At 40.4% G+C, this 22,247-nt stretch overlaps 1 protein-coding gene across 1 annotated transcript in view; it reads left to right on the top strand.

Annotated features, from left to right (window-relative positions):
• The window catches only part of LOC102440557 (serine/threonine-protein kinase DCLK1), a 518,233-nt gene that overhangs the window by 369,537 nt on the left and 126,449 nt on the right, over positions 1–22,247 (top strand). Inside the window, exon 5 of the mRNA XM_006083624.3 lies at positions 13,835–13,951. Coding sequence (XP_006083686.2) covers positions 13,835–13,951 — 117 coding nt within the window. The remainder of the gene's footprint in view (positions 1–13,834; positions 13,952–22,247) is intronic.

Below are 22,247 nucleotides of genomic sequence, written 5' to 3'. Positions count from 1 at the left end.
AGGTTAAGTCAAGATTGAGAAGACCAAGTGAGGGGTTTAGATTTTGTCTAAGCAAGATGGAAAGTTATGGAAGGGGTTTAAGCCAAGTCCTTGGATATGATATGATTTATGAGTCTAAAAGACTCTGGCTGCTGTGTGGATGAAAGATTTCAGAATGATGAACCTAGGTGATAAAGGGTGATGCTTGGACAAGGGTGGAGGTAACAGATATTGAACTGTGACCCTGAACACCTTAATATCAGACTTCTGGCTTTTAGAACTGTGGGTGAATAAATTTGGTCATTTTAAGTCACCAAGTTTGTAGTTATTTGTTTTGGCAATCACAGGAAATTAATATACCACTTTGGAAAAAAAGAGAGAGAAAGAAATAAAAATTTAGATGATGTGCACTGTCATGCCTATGATTCCCGGCACTGAGCATAGGCCCAAAATGTGACACTGGGGATATTGTCATAACTCTAGTTGATAAAGATAAACCTATTTCCTACAACATGTTAGGTGTGCCCTGATTGTTGGCATGGGGATGCAGGAGGTGGGCTAACTATGTGGCTGGTTAGGGTTAATATTTGATTTTCTCTGGTTGGTCCTAAGTTAAAAATAGGGACAAAAATTATGGACATTGTCAATTATTAATCAAGTCTTGACCATTTGAGGCTGATTGTTATAGGGGTTATTGTTTAGCTTCCTGGATAGTTACTAGAGATAATAGTCTGGTTTCCAGAAAGTCTCTCCTAGAGCAGGCTGGATTCCTGGCTGGTCATTTGTAGAAAAGGTGTTGGCTTTGGGGAAGTTTGGGAAGCTTGTTGCAGTATAGGACAGAGTTCCATTTTTCTACATGGTCTGGCCATTGTCCATTTGTATATTCAGTCTGTTGGCCTGGTTGGACTTTGGTGAAGACTGAGAAGGCATCATCTTTGGGCTGGATGATGTGGTACACACATGCACCTATCAACAGTGACACAATTAAGAGAAAGGCCCTCAGCATGTATGATTTTTTCAAACCTCCCACTGAAGACACAAAGGTTTTTGATGAGAAGATGTTCAGAGCCAACCAAAGGGAGTTTCACCATTTTATTAACTGCTTCACTTTGAAAAAGTTGAAGGTTGTCGGTGAAGTTGCCTCAGCCGATGAAGTGGTAGCAGATCCTGAGCAAACAGCTAAGGACAATCACAGCAGGAAAAAAAGGCTCCCTTCAGGGATAAGTTTTAATTCTGGGGAGGTTAGGCTTTTATGTGGAAAACAAGCTTACCAACTACAATTATATTTTAGACTTTCAGAAAGACAAGATACTGACTTCAATGCAGCTAAAGGATACATGATTGCATTATTTTGAAGCAGTGCCACCAGGCTTAATAAATAGGGTTGTAAACTCCCAGTCTCAATTGGTAAGAACAGGAATATCCTGCCTGGTTACTTGCATTCAATTAAACCAGTGGTAGGCAAACTCATTAGTCAACAGAGCCAAATATCAACAGTACTTCTTCAAAATAGACTCGCCCAGGCCGAAAACCGACTTCTGCGCATGGGCCACAAAGTTTCAATCCCACTGTATGCACGCCCTCACGTGGTATTTTGTGGAAGAGCCACACTCAAGGGGCCAAAGAGCCGCATGTGGCTCGCGAGCCGCAGTTTGCCGACCACGGAACTACACTGTGTTGGCTAGCCTTATTGCAGAGGTCAAGTGGTACCTGATTACAGACAATGTTCCTGGCCTTTTTGCAACACTCAGATTTGCACAGCATAACTTGAAAGTCCTCTTTCTCTATACCAGTGATGGCGAACCTTTTGAGCTTGGCGTGTCAGCATTTTGAAAAACCCTAACTTAACTCTGGTGCCGTGTCACATATAGAAATTTTTTGATATTTGCAACCATAGTAAAACAAAGATTTATATTTTTGATATTTATTTTATATATTTAAATGCCATTTAACAAAGAAAAATCAACCAAAAAAATGAGTTCGCATGTCACCTCTAACACACGTGTCATAGGTTCGCCATCATGCCCTCCTCCATCCTGCAGATTCTCAACTCAGAAATCACCAGCATTTCAAGGCCTCATGTTCCCATGTTCTCAGAGTTGGGTAAAACAATGAATGTTAATCTGCTTTTAACAGGCATTTGGATGACCTTCAACATTGCCAGTCACAGCATCCACACTGCAATGGATGGTTAAACCCCAAACTATCAATTCATATTGGCCAAACCTACAGAAAGAATGTTCAAAATGCATTGGTGATGGCTCATTAACACCCTCAAGGAAGAATTTAAAAATTGAACCAGGCCAGTTTGGCTCAGGTGGTTGAGCACTGTCCTGTGTACATGCCTGGGTTTCAGGCTTGAACCCCAGTAGGGAGCATGCAGGGAGCAGATAATCAATGTTTCTCTCTCATAGATATTTCTATCTCTCCATCTCCCTTACTCTCTCTGAAGTCAATGCAAACATATAAAAAAGAATTAATTGAGGACCCTCTGGAAACATTGAGGGTGTAACAAAGAGATCCAGTGTGATTCTCAATCAGGGGCAACATGTCTCCCTGGGGACTTTGGCAATGTGTGGAGACATTTTTGGTCATCACATTAAGGGGGTGCTACTGGCATCTAGTGGGTAGAGAGAGACCAGGGGTATAACTAGCAACTGGCATTAATCAAAGCAATTAACATGTGGGAAGAAGGAAAGACCAAAATCAGTTTCAGGAAAAGAAGATCTTATAGAACAAGGCATAAAGCATCTTTTCTTGCCCAGTGTCTAGAGGCCTTCCTGTTTTTCTCCTTCCTCTCAGGACTGAAACTCTGAGACTACACCAGGGAACCTGGGCGTATAGATGTGAACAAAACCAACTCCATCTCTGTGTCCCAACCTCACTGTCCTTATGGAGCATATCTAAGTTTTCTAGTTGATGATTGCCTGTTTTCCTTAAAATGTAGCCATAAATATTTTTTATAGTGATGGCTGGGATGTCATGACAACCAAGATAAATATAAAACTGATGATAATATTGAATATAAACAATCATGGTATGGCCCCTGGTGCTACTGTGTTCTTTGTCCCTTTATCTTGTCAATTATTAGTATTTGAGTTATAAAAGACAAAGTGCTATAACAATAGTCTATTAGTAGAAAATAATCTGTCCAGAATTGCTGGGTCATCTATTTGCTCTGACCCAATCTTCCTGTAAGCAAATTACTGTATAATAAATTGTTATATTCTGCAGAGTTGCCTGCTTCATTTGTCGGTCTTAAGATACCTTCTTGTTATGGTGGTCGTTACACCTTTGCCCCACCATCAGACACTGGGTTACCAGGTAATCTCCTAGAGCAAAGCCACCCAACTACACTGGACCCCTATAACTCTTAACTGTTAATGTAGGGGGAACTTAACATTTAATTGACTATTAGGAAAAAGGGAAGTACTTGGAGAAGAAAATCAGTCATGCTATCAAAACAGTAGATCTGAGGGGTGACCATTGAGAGGTTAGTGCAGAAAATCCCAGTGCCATAAAGACATCTGAAGATGTTATGTAAAGGTTTGACTTTGCGCCTCCAGAGCTGGTTTGTGCTAGTTTCACAGTGAGCAGCATGCCAAGTGGGAACACGTGCACCATCTGGAGCACTCAGCTGGGTGTTCTGAAAGTTGTGGTGGGACAGTCTAGGTGCTGTGTTTAGACACATGTGGCTATATTTTTAGAAAGTTTTAAAAAATCTCAGTTTCTGGGACTTTACTCTTTGCTAAGCCCTCCAAAGGATGCATTTGTTTTCAGTCAGTCTACTACATACTTCATTTTATTTTAAAACTATGGTTTAGAGTTTTTGAGCTGACTGCTTTTATTCCAGACACGCTGCATATGCAACTTAGGGAAGTGACACTGATTTTAAACCTCACAGCCAATAGGGATGATAATTTCACTGTGGTGTCAGGAGTGACTTTGGATCCAGGTGGCACAGACATGAGAGGACTGACCTCAGTCCTTACTGGAGCATGCAGCTGGGGAGATGCAGACTGACCCTCCCTGCAAGGAGCCTACATTTGAGTTTCCCTTTAATGCTGGCATGAAGTGTGGAAATCATTATGTTTCTATAGGAAGTAAAATCTAGTCATCACTCATACTAGGAATGCTCTGTTTAGCTCACCCACACTGACAAGTGGAGGCTAATCAGGATGTTTGAAGCTTTAAAACCATAAGACAGAAGGTGGTGAAACCCAACAACTACTCAAGGGGAAGCTGAACAGACACTTAAGGAAACAGGAAAAGAGGATATTCATGAATCAAGGCGAGAGTTGATTTGGTAACCATTGATAACCTTGATATTCTCAGAGGGTTCCTTCCAAGTCAGAGTATGTAAGAGCCACTTGGAGAGGGAGAGAGCCAGAATTGCAAGTTTTCTCTTTTGGCTATTGACCTTGTGCCATATGTGGAAAGTCTTTAACACTGAATGTGCTTTCTGACTGTTTTTTTTTTGCATATAGCCACAGAGAATAGGGTTCCCTTTGGAGGCTTTGTACCTTTGTCAAGGTAAGAGGAAGCTTGCTTTCAAATCAGGTTAGGGAAGAAGCCACAGAACATCTACTGTTTATAATGGATTCTTCTAGATGAACTTGCCATCTCCTTAACAGTTCAGAACAACTGAATTTAAAGTAGAGATTAGTTGAGAGGCCTCTGCCTGAGAATGTTTTTATTCTGACTGGTTTTAAAAAGATTTTAAAGGAGAAAACATTCTTTGTTTAAAGAATATTCCCTAGCCAGCAAGCAGTGTGTCACTAAGGCTATCTAGACACTTATAGGAGTTCACCTGTGCCTTGTTCAAGATTCTCCAAAGGTACAAGTGGGCCCCTTTGAATGCATGACCTGTTGTGTGAGCTCAGGTGAGCTGTTGGTGCCTGCGTGGAATTCTGTAATCATTTCTATTTGTTAGCACCATTCATAACACTTCAGCCTCCCTACCAGCTATTCTTGAGTGGGGGAAATCTACATAAGTGAAAGTTCTCATGCCACTGGGAACCAGTCTCCTGTCTATACATCTGCATCTGGGTTGTCTCTCTAAATCTGTATATTGAAGAACACCAGTGTCTAAAGTTTGGGTCCTTGATGAAGGTGGGAACTACTTTAAGTTCTTTTTAACCAAAACCAAAGAACATTTGTAAAGCTGATCTTATAGACCATATGGAGAATGATACTTCTGCTCTTACAAAACTGAGAATATAGGGACTTTCTGAATCAGAGATCAAACCAAACCTTGCTTGCTTGGTATGGAAGAATCAGTCACCAGAGACCTAATTAATATGTTTGATCTGATTTTCTATACTTTTGGTAGGCTGCAATCTTTAATAGCAAGAGAAATTACTATCCTGCAGCTCCCTCCAAGTGGCTTACCTCATAGTCCTTCAATATCCTCTTTCTTAAGGAGTGTTTACATTGTCCAGTGTCTCTGAAGCCAAAGGAAATGCAGCCCTTTTAGAGAGCACAACGGTACTAAAGTATCAGAATGCAGAATGGTGTGATTATCCCCCAAAGGCAAATACCCTCATAAGAGAGGGAGAATGGAGGTGGCTGCTTTCTTCCTTGCTGGGAGATTGTGAAAATGTGCTTTGTGAGAACACATAAAGTTTTCTACTTTACTGGCCATTTATAGACTACTAGAGGCCCGGTGCACAAAAATTTGTGCACTGGAGGGGAGGGTCCCTCAGCCCAGCTTGCCCCCTATCACATACTGGGAGCCCTCAGGGGATGTCCTACTCCCTGCTCCCTGCTCCCCTTGGGGAGCGGGCCTAAGCCATAGTCTGGCCTCCCTTTGTGGGAGGCGACCGGGCTGATCAGGGGAAGGCACCAGCCCCATCACCCTGCTGTTGCAGCCACTGCCAGTCACCGCAGCCACCAAGGTGTTTTCATCAACACGGACTCCAGTCCCTTTACCATGAAAAAATGACAACTTTCTTTAGGCATTTTCAAGATGTGTCTTTCATAAGATATGACATTTCTTTCTTTCTTTTTTATCCTCACCTGAGGATATGTTTCCATTGATTTTTAGAGAATGTGGAAGAGAAAGGGAAAGACAGAGAGAAACATCAAAGTGAGAGGAACACTTTGATTGGTTGCCTCCTGCATGAGCCCTGACGTGGGCCCAGGCCAGGGAGAAGCCTGCAACCTAGGTACATACCCTTAGTCAGAACTGAACCCAGACCCAGCAGTGGGCAGGCCGAGGCATTATCCACTGAGCAAAACCAGCTAGGACAGGATATGACATTTCTTAACCCTCCAGCAGCAGACCTTCCTTTTTTTCTCTAGGAGTGTGGTAAAAAACCCTAGATCACCTATTTGGATTCTTATTACCCAAGTTACTAAGAATATTACCAGTGGCATACAGGGAGCTAAGCCAATGAGCAGTCAGAAAAGGTGTTTCCTCTGTAGTTCACACCAATTGCCGGCTTGACCCCTGCCCAGGCCTAACACCTCTGGCCAAGTCATTAGCCCTGGGCAGGGGACCTCCAACTCCCTGAATTGTAGGTTCAGCTTCTGCTCCCCATGATCACTGGCTCTGCCCCTGCACAGGCCTAATGCCTCTGGCCAAGGCCTTAGGCCTGGGCAGGGGACCCCCAGCTCCCCATGATCACCAACTCGGCCCCTGCTCCTTGCGATTGACGGCTCCACCCCTGCCCAGGCCTAATGCCATAGCCACGGGTCCCTCGGCTTCCGTGGATGGCAGGCTTTCTCCCTCCCCAGGCCTAACGCCTCAGTCAGAGGCGTTAGGCCTGGGCAGGGGATCCCCAACTCCCCCGCAATTGCGGGTCCGCTCCTGCTCCCCACCATCACTGGCTCCCCCCCTGCTCCCCACCATCCCGGCTCTGCCCATGCCCAGGCCTAACGCTTCTGACCGAGGTGTCAGGCCTGGGCAGGGGACCTCTCAGATCTGATTGCAGGCTCTGATAGCCGATAGCTGCTGGGCACCTATATATCCAAATTAACCGCCATCTTTGTTGGCTATTAATTTGCATATCGTGCTGATTAGCCAATGGGAGGCATAGCGAAGGTACGGTCAATTACCATGTTTGTCTATTATTAGATAGGATTAGTCACCATGTTTCTAAAATGTGGTTTTAAGCTCACAAAGATTTTGGCATTCTCTAAAGTAATTCAGCATTTGTCCTTTACTGCATTAGAAAATACCATTCCCACTTCAATTAATTAAAATAGTTAAAATCTAAACTTTAATGGGAAAGATGATTGGAGTCTTTTGTTTTCTTTTCTAATTTATGGCTTGGTGCTGCACTTTTCTTCAATTGTTTTTATTTTAATCCTGGGGATGGGGGGTGGGGGGAACAGTTACTATAATTGTTTTATTTCTGATTCTATTATGAAACCTTTAAGAATTATTCTAATCCCCAATTTAACTCATGAAGTTTCACTCTTATCTTTAAGGCAAGTGGTATAAGATCTGTAATTTTTAAAATATATTTTTATTGATTTCAGAGAGGAAGGGAGAGTGAGAGAGAGATAGAAACATCAATGATGAGAGAGAATCATTGATTGGCTGCTTCCTGCATGCCCCACATTGGGGATAGAGCCTGCAATCCGGGCATGTGCTCTAATCAGGAATTGAACCATCTCTTCCTGGTTCATAGGTCAACATTCAACCCTGAACCATGCCAGCTGGGCTAAATATGTTTTATTGATTTTCTCAGAGAGAGAGGAAGGGAGAGATAGAAACATCAATGAGAGAGAAACATTGATCGGCTGCCTCCTGCAAACCCCTTAATGGGGGTCAAGCCTGCAACCCTGGCATATGTGCTAACCAGGAATCCAACCAGAGATCTCTAGGTGCATAGGATGATGCTCAACCATCCAAGCCACACCAGTCAGGCAAGATTTGTATTATTTTTAATTATCTTTCAGACTCCATGATCCCTCAAGCTATACTTTACTATAACTTCACTTTTGAGAGTTCATTGTTTCTTTTCTTCTGATGCAATAGACATCTTGATAAAATTGTAGCATTAGTATTTTACAAATTTAATTTAATGTTGATAAGAGAACTGGTTATTTGTCATCTTTCTCACTATTCACCCACTTGTCTGTTTTCCCATGACATTGGACATTGACAGAAACTTTCCAGACTTTAGTCACAATGGAACAGCTTGCTTATGCCACAATATCAGATACTGGGAGGGTAAGGGAGTCACCAATCCAAGAGACCTGCCGAAACCGGTTTGGCTCAGTGGATAGAGCGTCAGCCTGCGGACTGAAGGGTCCCAGGTTCGATTCCAGTCAAGGGCATGTACCTGGGTTGCGGGCACATCCCCAGTGGGAGATGTGCAGGAGGCAGCTGATCGATGTTTCTCTCTCATCGATGTTTCCGACTCTCTATCTCTCTCCTTTCCTCTCTGTAAAAAATCAATAAAATATATTTAAAAAAAAAAAAAGAGACCTAGGGTCTGATGCAAGTTATTTGTTCTTTATGAAACTTAGTTTCCTCATCAGTAAAATGAGACTTTGGATTAGTTCAGTGAATAGCAAGAGTTCACACAAATAGTTACAGGATCAATAGCAATTCAGGCCAATATTTATTGAGCAGCTATTACATGTTTGTTTTGTCTTTTTAATATGCCATTGGAGCATGAATTGAGAAAGCAGACCAGTAAGTGAGTAATTTTCATAGATTAATAATACCTTGAGAACTAAATTCAAGAGCAGCAAGAAAAGCTATAAAAGAATGGCTTGAGCCCACAAGTTTTTTTCAGTTCTTCAAAAATCAAATGAAATGCTTACATTTGCTCTAAGACTGACTAAATAACTAAAATACCTAGTTTCTTTCTGGTAGCTGGAAAAATTTAAACTTCGTTTGGCAAGATTGGTTCTATTATGCTGATCCAGAGCCCTGGTTGGTAGCTGGAGCCATAAGTAACAATTCCAGCACCTGTGGCATGTGACATTCCTGTATGTGCCCTGACTTGGGATCAAACCCACAACCTTGGCACATGGGATGATGCTCTAATCAACTGAGCTATCCAGCCAGGCTAAAATTAACTTTTAAATTCATGTTGTAGCTCATAGATGGGTGTTATTACCAATGTACACCATCTGGTAACTTTCTATTTTAACTATGCATTCTTGCTAACTAGATTCTGAGATTTTAAAATCACTATTTTAAATTTATGTGACTAAACATTCATGACCTGTGGAAAAAAGTCTTGGTCATTCTGCCCTCATTAGAGTCCTAAATTTGATTTATAATAAAAGAACATATTATCAGTTAAAGGAATTTGTTACACAAACCAACATTTTCAAATGTGAAGTCTATGAAATAAAAAGCAAAAGAGAGCCCTTAGTGGTTAAAAGACTCCATGCTCCACTACCAGGTGGTAAGTGTTTTCAGTTCCAAAACTTTGTCTGTTCTTCATGTGTCTGCAGTGCTCAGTGCTTGGCACATAGTGGGCACTTGGTACAAATTTAATTGGAAGCGTGCCAATGGACCAGAAACATTACAGCAATCCTATATGGTTGCTAATGCCCTTCAAAAGGCTAGGCCTAGGCCAATCTCCAAAGGCTTGGACAACTCCAGAATGTGTTGTGTGGACAAACCCTTGAGCTAATTGGATGCCCTCTTCACATGTTTTGTGAATTAAAACCTCTGCAGACACACCCTTGGGCACTATCACCTCATGTGAGTGGTCCGTGTGGTTTTGATCTTTTCTTCTGGTGTAATATTTCTTGCTTACCTCTACCTTTTAATTTTTGCTATGTCCATTTGTGCAGATTTTTTTTCTTTTTTCTTTTTTAAAGCAATTGAAATCTCTTGCAGGGGCACATGGACAGGCCAAAACAGCCAACATCAGCCCTAAGTAACTATTGTGGAGGCCTGGGCATGCTCAGTAACGCCCTGATTCATTTTTCCCTCTGCTTTTGGCTATAAAGCCACAAATATTATAACTCAAGGCAGAATTTTCTCCTCCTCCTCCCTCTCCCTTTTCTTCTCCATTTCCTCCTTCTCCTCTTCTTTCTTTGTAAATCCGTTCTCTTCTTTTTGCCCCTAAGAGTTCAATTTACAAGGTTGTTCAAGAAACATTCTCCTATTTATAGTCCTGCAACTTTTATATTTCATGTACACATATCTTCCTTCTTTACTAAATGCTATGAACTACTTTGTTGGTTTGAGGAAATAGGCAAATATCTTATATAATAAAAGAGAAACATGCACATCAACAATCCCTCTGCTATGCTCAAGCCATGCCCATAAGCCACACCCACCAGTCAATCAGGAGTGAGTATGCAAATTAACCCAACTAAGATGGCGGTGGCCATGGAGCTGTAGCGAGCAGGATGCTTGGGTTGCCCCTGGTGATGGAGGAAGCCAAGCTTCCCGCCTGCCCTGGCTGGCCCTGGGCTCTGTTCAAGGCTACAAAGTTTCAATTATAGAAGATAAATAAATCCCCCCCCCCCCAAAAAAAAAGAAAAAACGGAGAGGCTAGGAGCTTTGGTTGCCGGGAGGTGTGGCCAGCCTGAAAACGGCCATCAGCCCCTCACCCAGGCTGGCCAGGCACCCTAACAGGACTCTCCCACCCTGAAGGGGCTTGATCAGCCTGCAAACAGTCATCAGACCCTCACACAGGCTGGCCAGGCACCCCAGTGGGGACCCCCACCCTGATCTGGGACACCCTTCAGGGCAAACCAGCCAGCCCCCACCCGTGTACCAGGCCTCTATCCTATATAATAAAAAGGTAATATGCAAATTGACCCTAACAGCAGAGCAACTGGGAATGACTGGTCACTATGACACACACTGACCACCAGAGGGCAGATGCTCAATGCAGGAGCTGCCCTCTGGTGGTCAGTGCGCTCCCACAGTGGGAGCTCTGCTCAGCCACAAGCCAGGCTGATGGCTGCCAGCACAGCGGTGGTGGCAGGAGCCTCTCCCACCTCCTCAGCAGTGCTAAGGATGTCAGACTGCAGCTTAGGCCTGCTCCCTGCTGGCAAGTGGACATCCCCCGAGGGCTCCCAGCCTGCCAGAGGGATGTCTGACTGCCAGCTTAGGCCCGATCCCCCGGGGAGTGGGCCTAAGCCAGCAGGTGGACATCCCCCGAGGGGTCCCAGAGTGAGAGAGGGCACAGGCCTGGCTGAGGGACTCCCCCCCCCCCCCGAGTGCACAAATTTTCGTGCATCGGGCCTCTAGTGTTTATATAAAACCATTCAGAATATAAAAGGGAAAGAACATTTTTTGAGCTTAGAAAATTGGAATTGCATATATAGGGAAGATAATTTTCAGTTAAAGTCAGGCATCAGAATTAGATCTGGAATTATTATGAATCCTTTGTTACTAAAGTATAAAATGGTTTAAAATGCATAATGAAAAAGTTAATAGATTAGACTATAATTTTAAACTACTGTACTTTAAAAGAAAACCAAAGAGCTTATATGCATATATGAATAACCCATGGACACAGACAATAGGGTGGTGAAGGCCTGGGGTGTAGGGAAGGTGGTGAGGTGGAGGGGATCAATGGTAAACAAAAAGGGATATCTGAAATACTTTCAATAATAAATATAAATTGAAAACAAAGAAATGCATAAACTATATAAAAACTACATTTAAAAAGTTATCATATTTCAGCAACTGCCTATAAAGATAAATATTTATGGTGTGATAGACAAAGGTACAAGACTTTAATATAGAATGCATCCTTACAAACCAATATGAAAAAGACCATCCCAATTGCAAAAGCCAAAAGAAGGATAAGCATTTGGGGGAGATATACAACTTTATTGGCAATCAAACCAATTCATGTATAAAGCAATGAAATTCAATATTTGTTTTGAAATTAGCAGAGTTTTTAAAAAGATAAGTGAAGGGTCAGGCAAATGACCATTCTTATATTTTAATGAAAGTACAGTTTGGGTCAGCCTGCTTGGAGGGCAATTTGTCAAAAGCTTTTAAAAGCACTTGTCTTTAGATCTACAATCCCACTTAATAATTTATTCAGAAAATATTTTGAGCAACTATGATGCACCTCATGATTTCTAGTTATTATAAGTTAAATTTCAAATACCAAGGACTAAATCTATCCTAAGGAAATAATCAGATAACAGCACATTCATTTTACAAAGATGTTATTAATAATAGTAAAATATTGAAATTGAGTTAAATGTCCAACATGAGGAAGTTAGCTAAGCAAATTATGGTACATCCATGCAGTGAAATGCACTGTAACCATTACAAGGAAAAGTGAAAGTGCTCACAGTATATTGTGGTGTGAAAAGGGCTAGTAACAGATGGATATGTGCAGAATAATCCCACTATATAAATGAGTAGAAAAAATGCTAGATTTGTACACCACTCTCCAAATAAAAAGTATCACTCAATGGGTGGGTTTTAAAATATTCTTTATATTTTCTATCCACAGTGAACATTGATTATCATTACAATAATACAAATATTTTTATTTATTAAAAATGGTTCCTCAAGAATAAGATATGTAAATTTGAACATCATAATTGGTCACATTTACTAAGAGGAAAATAAAAAGCTCTTTACTAATTAAAATGTTTACTGTTGGACTTAATGAACACAAACACCAAGGATTTAAATCTAATAAAACCAAAGTTGTTTCTCAGCCTCAGGCCAAAAGCCATTTTGCAGACACCACCTTGTGGTTGCAGAGACTCATATGGTGCTCTTATAAACAGGGTAAAGTCACCTCTTCTCTGATTTTACCTCTTCTGAGAAAATTCTGTCATTTCCCACACATGGTGAAGATCCACAGCTATTCCTGCAAGGATTCACAAGAAAGTAAACTTGGCATAGGTGGAATCTTTTCTAATGGTGAAATAATCCATCACTTCCTATCTAGGTTTAAGAGGTTGACCTTTGTCTAACATTTTTCTTGGAAGAAAGAATACTTTAAACCAAAAGAGAGACATATACACAAATAACTCAAAGATGGGTGAAGAGAAACCCAACAAAATCACTTCTTTACCAGCCCATTACTCTCAATGTATCCAAAATATTATTGCAAAGAAGGTTAACTACTAGAATTGGGGAATTACTTACTTTATAAAAATTTTTATTGATTAATCTTATAGAAAAGAGGAAGGGAGATTATCTGTATATATAAAAGCCTAAGCGACGGGCCAATCAGCTGACCAGCTAACAGACTGACCGGCCACACACTGACCACCAGGGGGCAGACACTCAGTGCAGGAGGGGAAACCACAGACATGGAAACATGGAACAGACTGATGAATCTCAGAGGGAAGGGGGTGGGGGGAGGGTGTGAAGAGATTAACCAAAGATCTTATATGCATACTAGAGACCTGGTGCATGGATTCTGCACTGGCGAGGTCCCTCAGCCTGGCTTGCGCCCTCTAGCAATCCGGGACCGCTCGGGAGGTCGGAGAGTTGATTTCAGCCCGATCCCCACAGACCAGGCTGAGGGACCCCACCAGTGCATGAATGAGAGAGAAAAAGAGAGAGAAAGAGGGAGAGAGAGATGGGAGAGAGAGAGAGAGAGAGAGAGAGAGAGAGAGAGAGAGAGAGACATTGATTTGTTGTTCCACTTATTTATTCATTTTGGTTGCTTCTTGTATGTGCCCTGACAGGAGATCCAACCCTGATTCTAACCAACTGAGCTCTTCTCAGCTTGGCCAGGGTATTGTTTATTTTGATGTGGAAGACACCTACTGTGCCTTTTCTTCTTTTTTTCTTGATTTATTTGCTATAGATGAGCATTGGGCTGACAAGAAATAGGTGTGACTGAGGATGGTCATATATTTATATTTCCAGTTTGTTGTGCATTTTAAATGGTGTTTGCCATGATCCTATAATGATATGTGGTTGTTCTTTCCCCAGAATGTCGAGTTGTGAAGTCCACTTCTTACACCAAAATAGCTTCGTCATCCCGCAGGACTACCAACAAGAGCCCAGGACCTTCCAGGCGCAGCAAGTCTCCAGCATCAACCAGCTCAGGTAAAGTAACAAAGGAGACTTTGAAGAAAGTGCCTTGTTTATGACCCATAACAAGCAGAGGGTGTGTGAAGTCCAGAGTGTGAGGGTTTAAGATAGTGTAAATTCCAGTTTATAACTTTAGAACATGTCAGAGTGGTGGAGCAGATTTTCCTGGGTCTAACATGTTGGCTGTAAGACAAAACATTGATCTTGGGAACACTAACTTAGGTGAAATCAGAAAACCCAGATTTGCCCACAAATAGAAGTGTACTACTGACTTGCATAATTTCTATCACAAAAATTAATTTTTCAGGCTAAAGGCCACTAACTCTATAAGTCTCTGTTAAAGCATTTATTCCACTTGGGACTGGCTTATGAAGAGTTTCCAATTTGTATTTGCTAAATTTTAGTTTACCATTGGCCCCCAGTGAGGCTGTGGAGCTAATGGCAGTGGGAATGAGAGCCTGGTGCAGTGATAGCTGCAGTAACTTGGCCTGTGTCCTATCTCCTGGGTTCTAGTACTGGTATTTGAGCAAGAAGTGTACTCATAAGATGACTATGTCAGTGCTGCCTTTTCTTTCCTTGGTCTTAAAACTGATATGAGTAAGTTAGGCTGTTTTTGTTTCTGTCTTTGTGACCTTTTTTTAAAACTTAGGTGTAAGATCTATTTCATTATTAATTATTTATTAAAGATATAAACTGTGGAAGGGAATTATTAAATGATACATATATGAAAGTGATTGTCACCTGATTTCATAAAGATGGTGAAGTTCTTAGGAACAAAGGCCGTTAGGGCCTATTCAGAGGCTTTCTTGTACTCAATAGCATGGGCCCAGAGGGATGTGAATAGTTCTCTAGGCTGGGGCTACAAGGCCTGCCTCTGGCACCACTCACCAGCTGTTGTACTACTATGTAAATTATAACCTCCATATTTAAAAATGGAGGTGCTATAATCTGTTTTTCCTAATAATAAGTAAAACTGAAATCTCCAAAGTAAGTCTTGGAAGCAGGAACTCTCAGCAAGCTGGATAGTTAGAGCACCAAGCCCAACTTGGTTCTCTAGGAGTCACCTTCTTCTTAGGGCTTTACTGATTCCCTAGATATTCTCCAAAGACCTTGCTGTTCTTCGACACTAGAAGAGTAGCAACAATGTTCTACCACTGTTCCCTTCGCATAGCATGATCTACATTGTAATCAGCCAGGGAATAAGTCTCAAAACATGGCTGGCAATTGAGATGCAGCTTGTTTAACCCTCCTAGTTTAAGAGTGGGCTGAGAATTCCTCCCTGAGTATGACAGAGCTCACCAAGATTGGATGAACACTGAAATGAGACTTTGCTAAAGGTTAAGGTAGTGAGACTCAATGTTTAGAGCATGAATGTCACTTGGTAACTTGGTAAAGTTTATCATCCTGATCCCTGCCCCCTTTTAGCAAATATTCCAGATTATTCAAATCATATAATCTATAAGCCTTTAGTTAGAGAAAAAGTTGTTAAGGAAATGGTTCCTCCCAAAGTGTGGTTCCCTGGACCAGTAGGATCATCATCACCTGACTTGTTGGAAAAGCAAGTCTTAAGCCCCTTCCCAGATCCACTGAATCAAAAACTTTGGAGTTGGAGCCCAGCAACCTGGGTTTTCCAAGCTCTCCAGGTGATGCTGATGTCTACTGTGTTATAGATACAAAAGGGAAGTAGAGGAAGTCATTTGACTCTGAGTAATCTGGGGTGAAAATAGAGCTTGCTTATCTTCATTTATTGGCATGACAGACATGACTTTCTTTTCTACCTCCCTGTTTGCTTCTGAGTGGCAATGCTCATCTGTAACCCTTGCAACCCAAGGGTTGCAGACCTGTAGATACCTTGAAGTATAAATCTGAAGTGTTGGTCAAGATAACAATGAGCAAAAGAGAAGCCAACTATCTTTTCTACCTCCTTACCATGGCCAACCTTCAGAGCAGGGACAATTTCTGTCTGAAGATTATCCCTCCCTTGAAAAACTGATACTGGGGAAAGTCTCTCCCTTCAAGAGAGACACCATCTTCACACAGAAATGTGGACTACCACAAAATGACAGTAATGCTGGAATTGCTACATGTAAAACTCCCCCAGGAGACCTTAGCTTGTTCATTAACCAACTGACAGGTTAAAACTGTGCTCTTTGGAGGATATTTAGCCTTGATCAAAGAATATTCCTCATTTTCTCTGAGCAAACTTAAACTGTAGGATGAACTCCCATGGGGCAATAAGAGAGAAAAAGATCATGGGCCCAGTCAGCCTGTTGCCCCTAAGATCTTGGCTATTTCCTACAATCACAAAAGGATGTGAAGGAGCAAGAAGCTCCACATTGACTGACACATTATCAATACTACTAAAAAACATCAATAGTAAAAAGCAGAATTAGTTCTTAATCCAAACTAACTCCGACATTGACGAATTTTACGGAACCTTTATTTTCCTTTTTGTCTTAGAATATATCATGAATTTTAAAATATCAGGTATAGTTAGGGTGAAACATCTACTAATGAGTGTTTAAGCCAAATTCTTATTGCTTTTACAATATAAATATTTCAAGAAACTCAGTATAGCTATTAATTTTTATCATTGTTTTGAACAGGTTTTGTTTTTAAGAGCTATAGGCAGTTCCTAGGTTTGGGTGGAAGTCTCTTTTCTCTTTTTCATTTTGTCCCCATAAGTCAAGGAAGGGAGGAGGATGCTCAGATTACTGTGCACATGTCAGAGAATGGAATCCTGAGACCTGGAACACCTACTGTCTGTTGCTAAGGTTGCCACCACAGATGCAAGAAAAGTGACCCTGCACTTTCAGTCTATCTGTGGCAGCCAATATTGAATAAGGGAATACAGGAGGAAAACTTGGAGACAGAATTTTTACAACTCAAGTTTTACTTTGTGAATAGTAGAGAGCCTGTTTTACTTAAAAAAATCTAAAATTTGAGTTAAAATAAAAAGAATCATGAATCTAATCTTTAAAAGATTAAAAATGAATTCATTAAAAATGAATACAGAAAATTATTTCACTTTAAAATTAACTGGTCACTGTTCAGCATCTCTAAGATTATATAAATCTCATAAATATGATACATTTAATTATAATCTTATAAATATAGATGAATGTATCATTTACCAAAGTAATTTCAGAAACTCAAAAAAACAGATAAGCAAATGTATTAAATGTATTTGTATTTGTTACTGCCAACATTTGGAACTATTATTGCTTTTATAAGTTTAAAATGATAGGTTACATTACCTTAGATTGCTTCAAACAAGCATTTATGTTTTCTATTGTTTTCTCAAAACCATCTTTTCAACTAGGGTTGAACTTAACTAACCTAGTTGATTTGATCAGCATTAACTTGAAATTTGTGGTAGGGCCATGCCAGGTAATCATCTCCATAAAGAAATGAAATCCAAATTCATTCTAAAATCAATGTGTTCTTGAAAAATTAACACTTCATTCAAGGTTTCTTTAACTGCTAGATCAAAATTAACCCAATGGCACTGTTCATGTTTTGTTTAATGTGAGTCTTTTTATGCATATAAATTTTTACACTTGCATTTTTCCCTAAAAGATATGCCAGACAATCATTTCCTGGTTATATAACTGCTTATAATATGTATTACTGTCTCTTAATTCTGACTTGCTACCAAATCTTACTACCTTGCTCTAATTTAGAGAGGGTTTATAGAACAGCAGTTTCCGGTCACAAATACATGGATTATGCCAGTGACCCCAAGACCACTTTCTTTCCTTGGGACTTAAGCCCAGGGTTTAGGAATCCAGTGTTATTTACATTTATTTTTTTTATTGGTTATTACATAAGTGTCCTTATTCCCACATTATCCCTTATCCCCCCCCCCATTCATGCCCTCACCCCCCTGTTGTCTGTGTCCATTGGTTAGGCCTATATGCTTGCATATAAGTCCTTTGGTTGATCTTTCCCCCTTACCCCCACCATCCCCTACCTTCCCTCTGAGGTTTGATGGTCTTATTGATGCTTTTCTGGGCCAGTGTAGCTGCTTGATGCCAGGGGGAGCCCCTGCCTCGGCCCTCCACTGAGCTAGTCTACGACTTCTGTCTGCACTCAGGTATGGCTCTTATAACAAGTGGAAAGGAGCAGTGACCTATCTCTATTTTGATTGCATCAACATTTTAAAAAATAGCCTGTTCAGTGTTTCTCATAAGTCATAAACACTAGAATGTGAATAATTTTACTTTTATACCAGTTACATTTTAATCATTGATGTTGCCCCAAACATTAATCACCACTATGGAACCTGACTTTTTAACAACAACAAATCTTTGGTTTTCCTCCTAATCTATTAACTTAAAGTTTAAAATAATTTCTACTTCTGTTTTTCAATTTCTACTTCCAGTATCATCTTTCTACATTATACTAAGATTAGAGCATAGTATAAAGTTAAAATTTGCTTCAATTTTCATGCCATGCTACTGTTCATGATAATATTGTTACCAATGAAACATCATAGTTTGTATGCATTGTTATCTTTGATCTTTTTTGATTCCCCCAATGATCTCCCAACAACAAACAACATGACATGATTATTGATTATTTATTGTATAATAAGGAGGAAACAGAGGCAGGGCTGGGGAAACTGGTTGGTCCAGAGTTACAGAGTTGGTAGTGGCAGCTCAGGGCTGGGACCTGGGGCTTCCAGTGTTCCAGACACAGCAGGCTGGCAATGCTTAATAGCTTTTCTTCACCTCTGCTTATTAAAGTTTTGATCCCCAGGAAATAAGTAATACAGAACCTGGTTTAAGATTGCAATTTATAGCATCATAACACTTTGCAACAGAAGCCTAAGTATTAGTCCTGGACATCAGCATTTCAGGAAGTAAAATGATTCACCCCAAGTTCATGATTTATGTCAGTGGTTGACAGAAAGTTACCTTTGTAAGTCAATATTAGAATAAGAATGAGAATCTTCTATAAATTTTATCTTTGTCCCATATCTATTCCTCTTCTTGGGACTAAAAGCAGTTAGAGGTGATTTATTTTATTTGATTATTTTGTTTTAGGATATTTTTTAAGTTTGCACCTTTTTTATTTTATTATTATTATTTTGGTTGATTTTTTTAGAGAGAGAGGAAGGGAGAGAGAGAGAAACATCACTGTGAGAGCAATACATTGATCTGCTGCCTCCCTCACACACCCTACTGAGGATCAAGCCCAAAACCAGGAATCCAACCAGCTGCTTTTCGTTGCCCAGTAAGATGCCCAGCAAAATGAGCCACACCAGCCAGGGATAAAGGTGATTTATTAATGTAAGGAGTTCATTTCCACATTCAGGAATATCAAGCACAGGTTTGCCAGTGTTAGACGCTAACAATGCAGAGATGAAAGATACAGCCTCTACTCTCAAGTAACATACAAGTCAACCCTCTAAATAATTGATAGATTACATAATTCACATACCTGTTGAATTATTATTAGTCTACATAGCAGAGAGAGTGTAAAGTAGGCAATTAGCACAAGAAAAAAAAAAAGAAAGAAAAGCCAGAAGCCTAATAACACACAAGAAGAATAATGAGCCCCCAGACATTGAATGTGGTATCACTAAGAAAGGGGAAAGTTGTTTTAGTTGCTTCTTAAGAGAAACAGGAATATATAAGAACATCATAAAGTGTTTAATATGGGTTGAATCTTTATTTATGTGTGTTTTTCTTTGAAACATAGATGTCTCATAAAATGTGTAATTTAAAAGTGAAATTCTTTTAAACAAATTATTTTATTTGTACAAGCAATTTATAATTCAACATCTCTAAAGTAAGAGTGTAATATGCATTAATTTGATTTAAATAAGGACAGATAAAGTTTAGTTTGCTTTATACTCTGTTCTTAATATTAAAAGTATAAGAAAACTACACTTAACTATCTTGAATTTTCATTGCTGCAGTCCTCCTTAAAACATACAGATTTCAGAATTTTGACCTCTTTTTGGAGGTCACGTAGAACAACTTTGGGTTTTTTGTTTGTTTGTTTTAGAGTTTTTATTCCCACTTAGATAGATGGCCAACTTTTTCTCATGGAATGACATCCTCTATTTAGAATCTTTCTCTGTAGAAGCCATGGCAAACATAACTGAGCTTTATTTCCATCAATTCAAGCATGAGATTATGGACTTTCTTGCCTTCCAGAAGCTTACAGTCCAAGGTAGAAATGCTCCTGGCAACAACCATTCACTCATTCAATATGCATTGACAACCCACCATGGACTAGCAATGCTGGGTGCTGGAGATGCAAGGGTGAACATTTACAGAGGAAAAAGCTGGGTGCCGTAGTTAATGAACTTCTACCATGATTGAAGCACCATCCCAACTTCTCCAGGCTTAAAATGTACTTGTATATGACTCTGAAAATCCTGAAGCCTTTTTATTTAAAACACTCAAACACTACTTTTTTTTTTTAATGAGGATGGTACAGACTCATGAAGCTGTCACAGGCTTATGTACATATATAATGCATGTGAGAAACACTACTTTTTTTACATAAAAATATTTTATACAACATATGCAGATAGCACAAGAATCAAAGTTGGGGAAACAAAGATAATTTTAATCAGCTAACTCGTTCAATTTGTCAACTCTTTAGTTTTTTCAAACACCATCAAAGGCAGATTGTTAGATATTAATTTTTAGCTCAGTCTTTTCCTTTAGTATAGATATTTCAGCCTTATACATTTTATGGAGGATTTTTTCTGCTCTGGGGTTCCAAGGAAATGATTGAAAACAAAATGCACCAAGAAAGTCAAGAGGGCTAATGATTCATGACTTTGTTTTTAGAATTTTTTTACTGAACATAAAACTCAATCCTCCTTCCATTCTCTTTTCATGAACTCATCAACTCCTCTTAATGCTCACCCTCAGCAGTTGAGTATCTCCAAAGATATTCTTCAAAACCTTGAACCATTATTTTGACCCACTGTCTATATGGGGGCAGCAGCCTACCCCAACTACTTTTATAAACTCTTTACTGTTAATGCCTCATGTTATTAAAGAAATATTTCCTGAATGTCTATTGTATTTCAGTCATATATTGGTTCTCAAAGATACAAAGACAATTTATACCATAGCTCTTGATTTCAAATTGGGAAGGCAAACATCTATATCATTTATAATAAATAATTTTGTGTTATGACAACCCGGAGGAAGAAGGGGTTAAATATCATTAGTGAGGTAAGAGAAAGCTTCCAAGAGAAAAGGACTTATAAACTGGAATCTGAAGGATCTTGTGAGAATATGAAGAGCCAGGAGGGCATACCACCTGATGACACAATGTGAATTAAGGCACAAAGGCATGAAGGTATATTTAAGGAACAGTTGCTAGTTCAATATAAATAAATGCTAGGATAGGAAAGGGTTGAAGAAGATGTTGATAACTCAGTTGTGGTCAGAAGACATATTTTTGTGTAGGTATTGGCAGAGGTGTGAAAAAGAATTTTTAGCAAGACCATGTTTGATTTTTATTTGAATTTTAGAAACTGATGCAGTGGAAGAGAGGATGGCTCAAAGGTCTGGGAGATTCCATGAGGCCACTGCAGTCATTCTGGAAATAAATTGATAGGACAGAATTTAAGTAGCAATGTTGGGAATTGGGGAGGTGTCTAAAGGGAAATGAAACCAGAAATTTAAGTGGATATGAGGCTAGAGGAAGAGAGGAATCAGAGATCAGAAGCAGATCTGTCAACTGAGGAGGAGAGGTAGGGAATGTGTTCCATTTAAGACATATGGAATGACATCTATTTGTACATGGCTGCCAACAGGACAGCAGGGAGGAAGATAGTGTGATAGAGTAAAAGAGTCAAAGGGGCATGTGTGGACATGTGTGGTGTGTGTGTGTGAGTAAGGGACAGTTAGATCTCACAGTAGTCCCGGAGACTGGCAGATAGGGCTCTCCTAGACAGGGAGCCCCCACTGCCACTGTAGGCACTCCCAGGGTGGCTCGACTTTGGCTTGGAACCCATGCCATCTTGTAGAGGGGAGCAACAGAGGCCAGGAGTGCTGCCACACCAACATCCAGACTGACCTCAGACATCACATTGGGACCTGTGCAGGGAGCCGCTTGCCAGCCATAACCCATGTGTAACCACTACCATGCCCCGGCAGTGAGCAGCACAGTACCGCAACTGGGGTCCTAGACATCTACAGTAAGTGCATGTCAGACAGACCTCCTGAGCTGTGCCTCCTCACTGGAGCCCAAACCCAACGCTTCAGGACCCTGCGCTGTGAGTGCAGCCAGAGTATCCCCCACCCCACTCATCCCTGGTCCCAGTATAGAGCAC

Source organism: Myotis lucifugus, unplaced genomic scaffold (assembly GCF_000147115.1).
Source record: "Myotis lucifugus unplaced genomic scaffold, Myoluc2.0 scaffold_7, whole genome shotgun sequence".
Lineage (NCBI taxonomy): Eukaryota > Metazoa > Chordata > Mammalia > Chiroptera > Vespertilionidae > Myotis > Myotis lucifugus.
The sequence above is the reverse complement of the archived record's forward strand: the minus strand, read 5'-3'. Positions and strand labels throughout refer to the sequence as shown.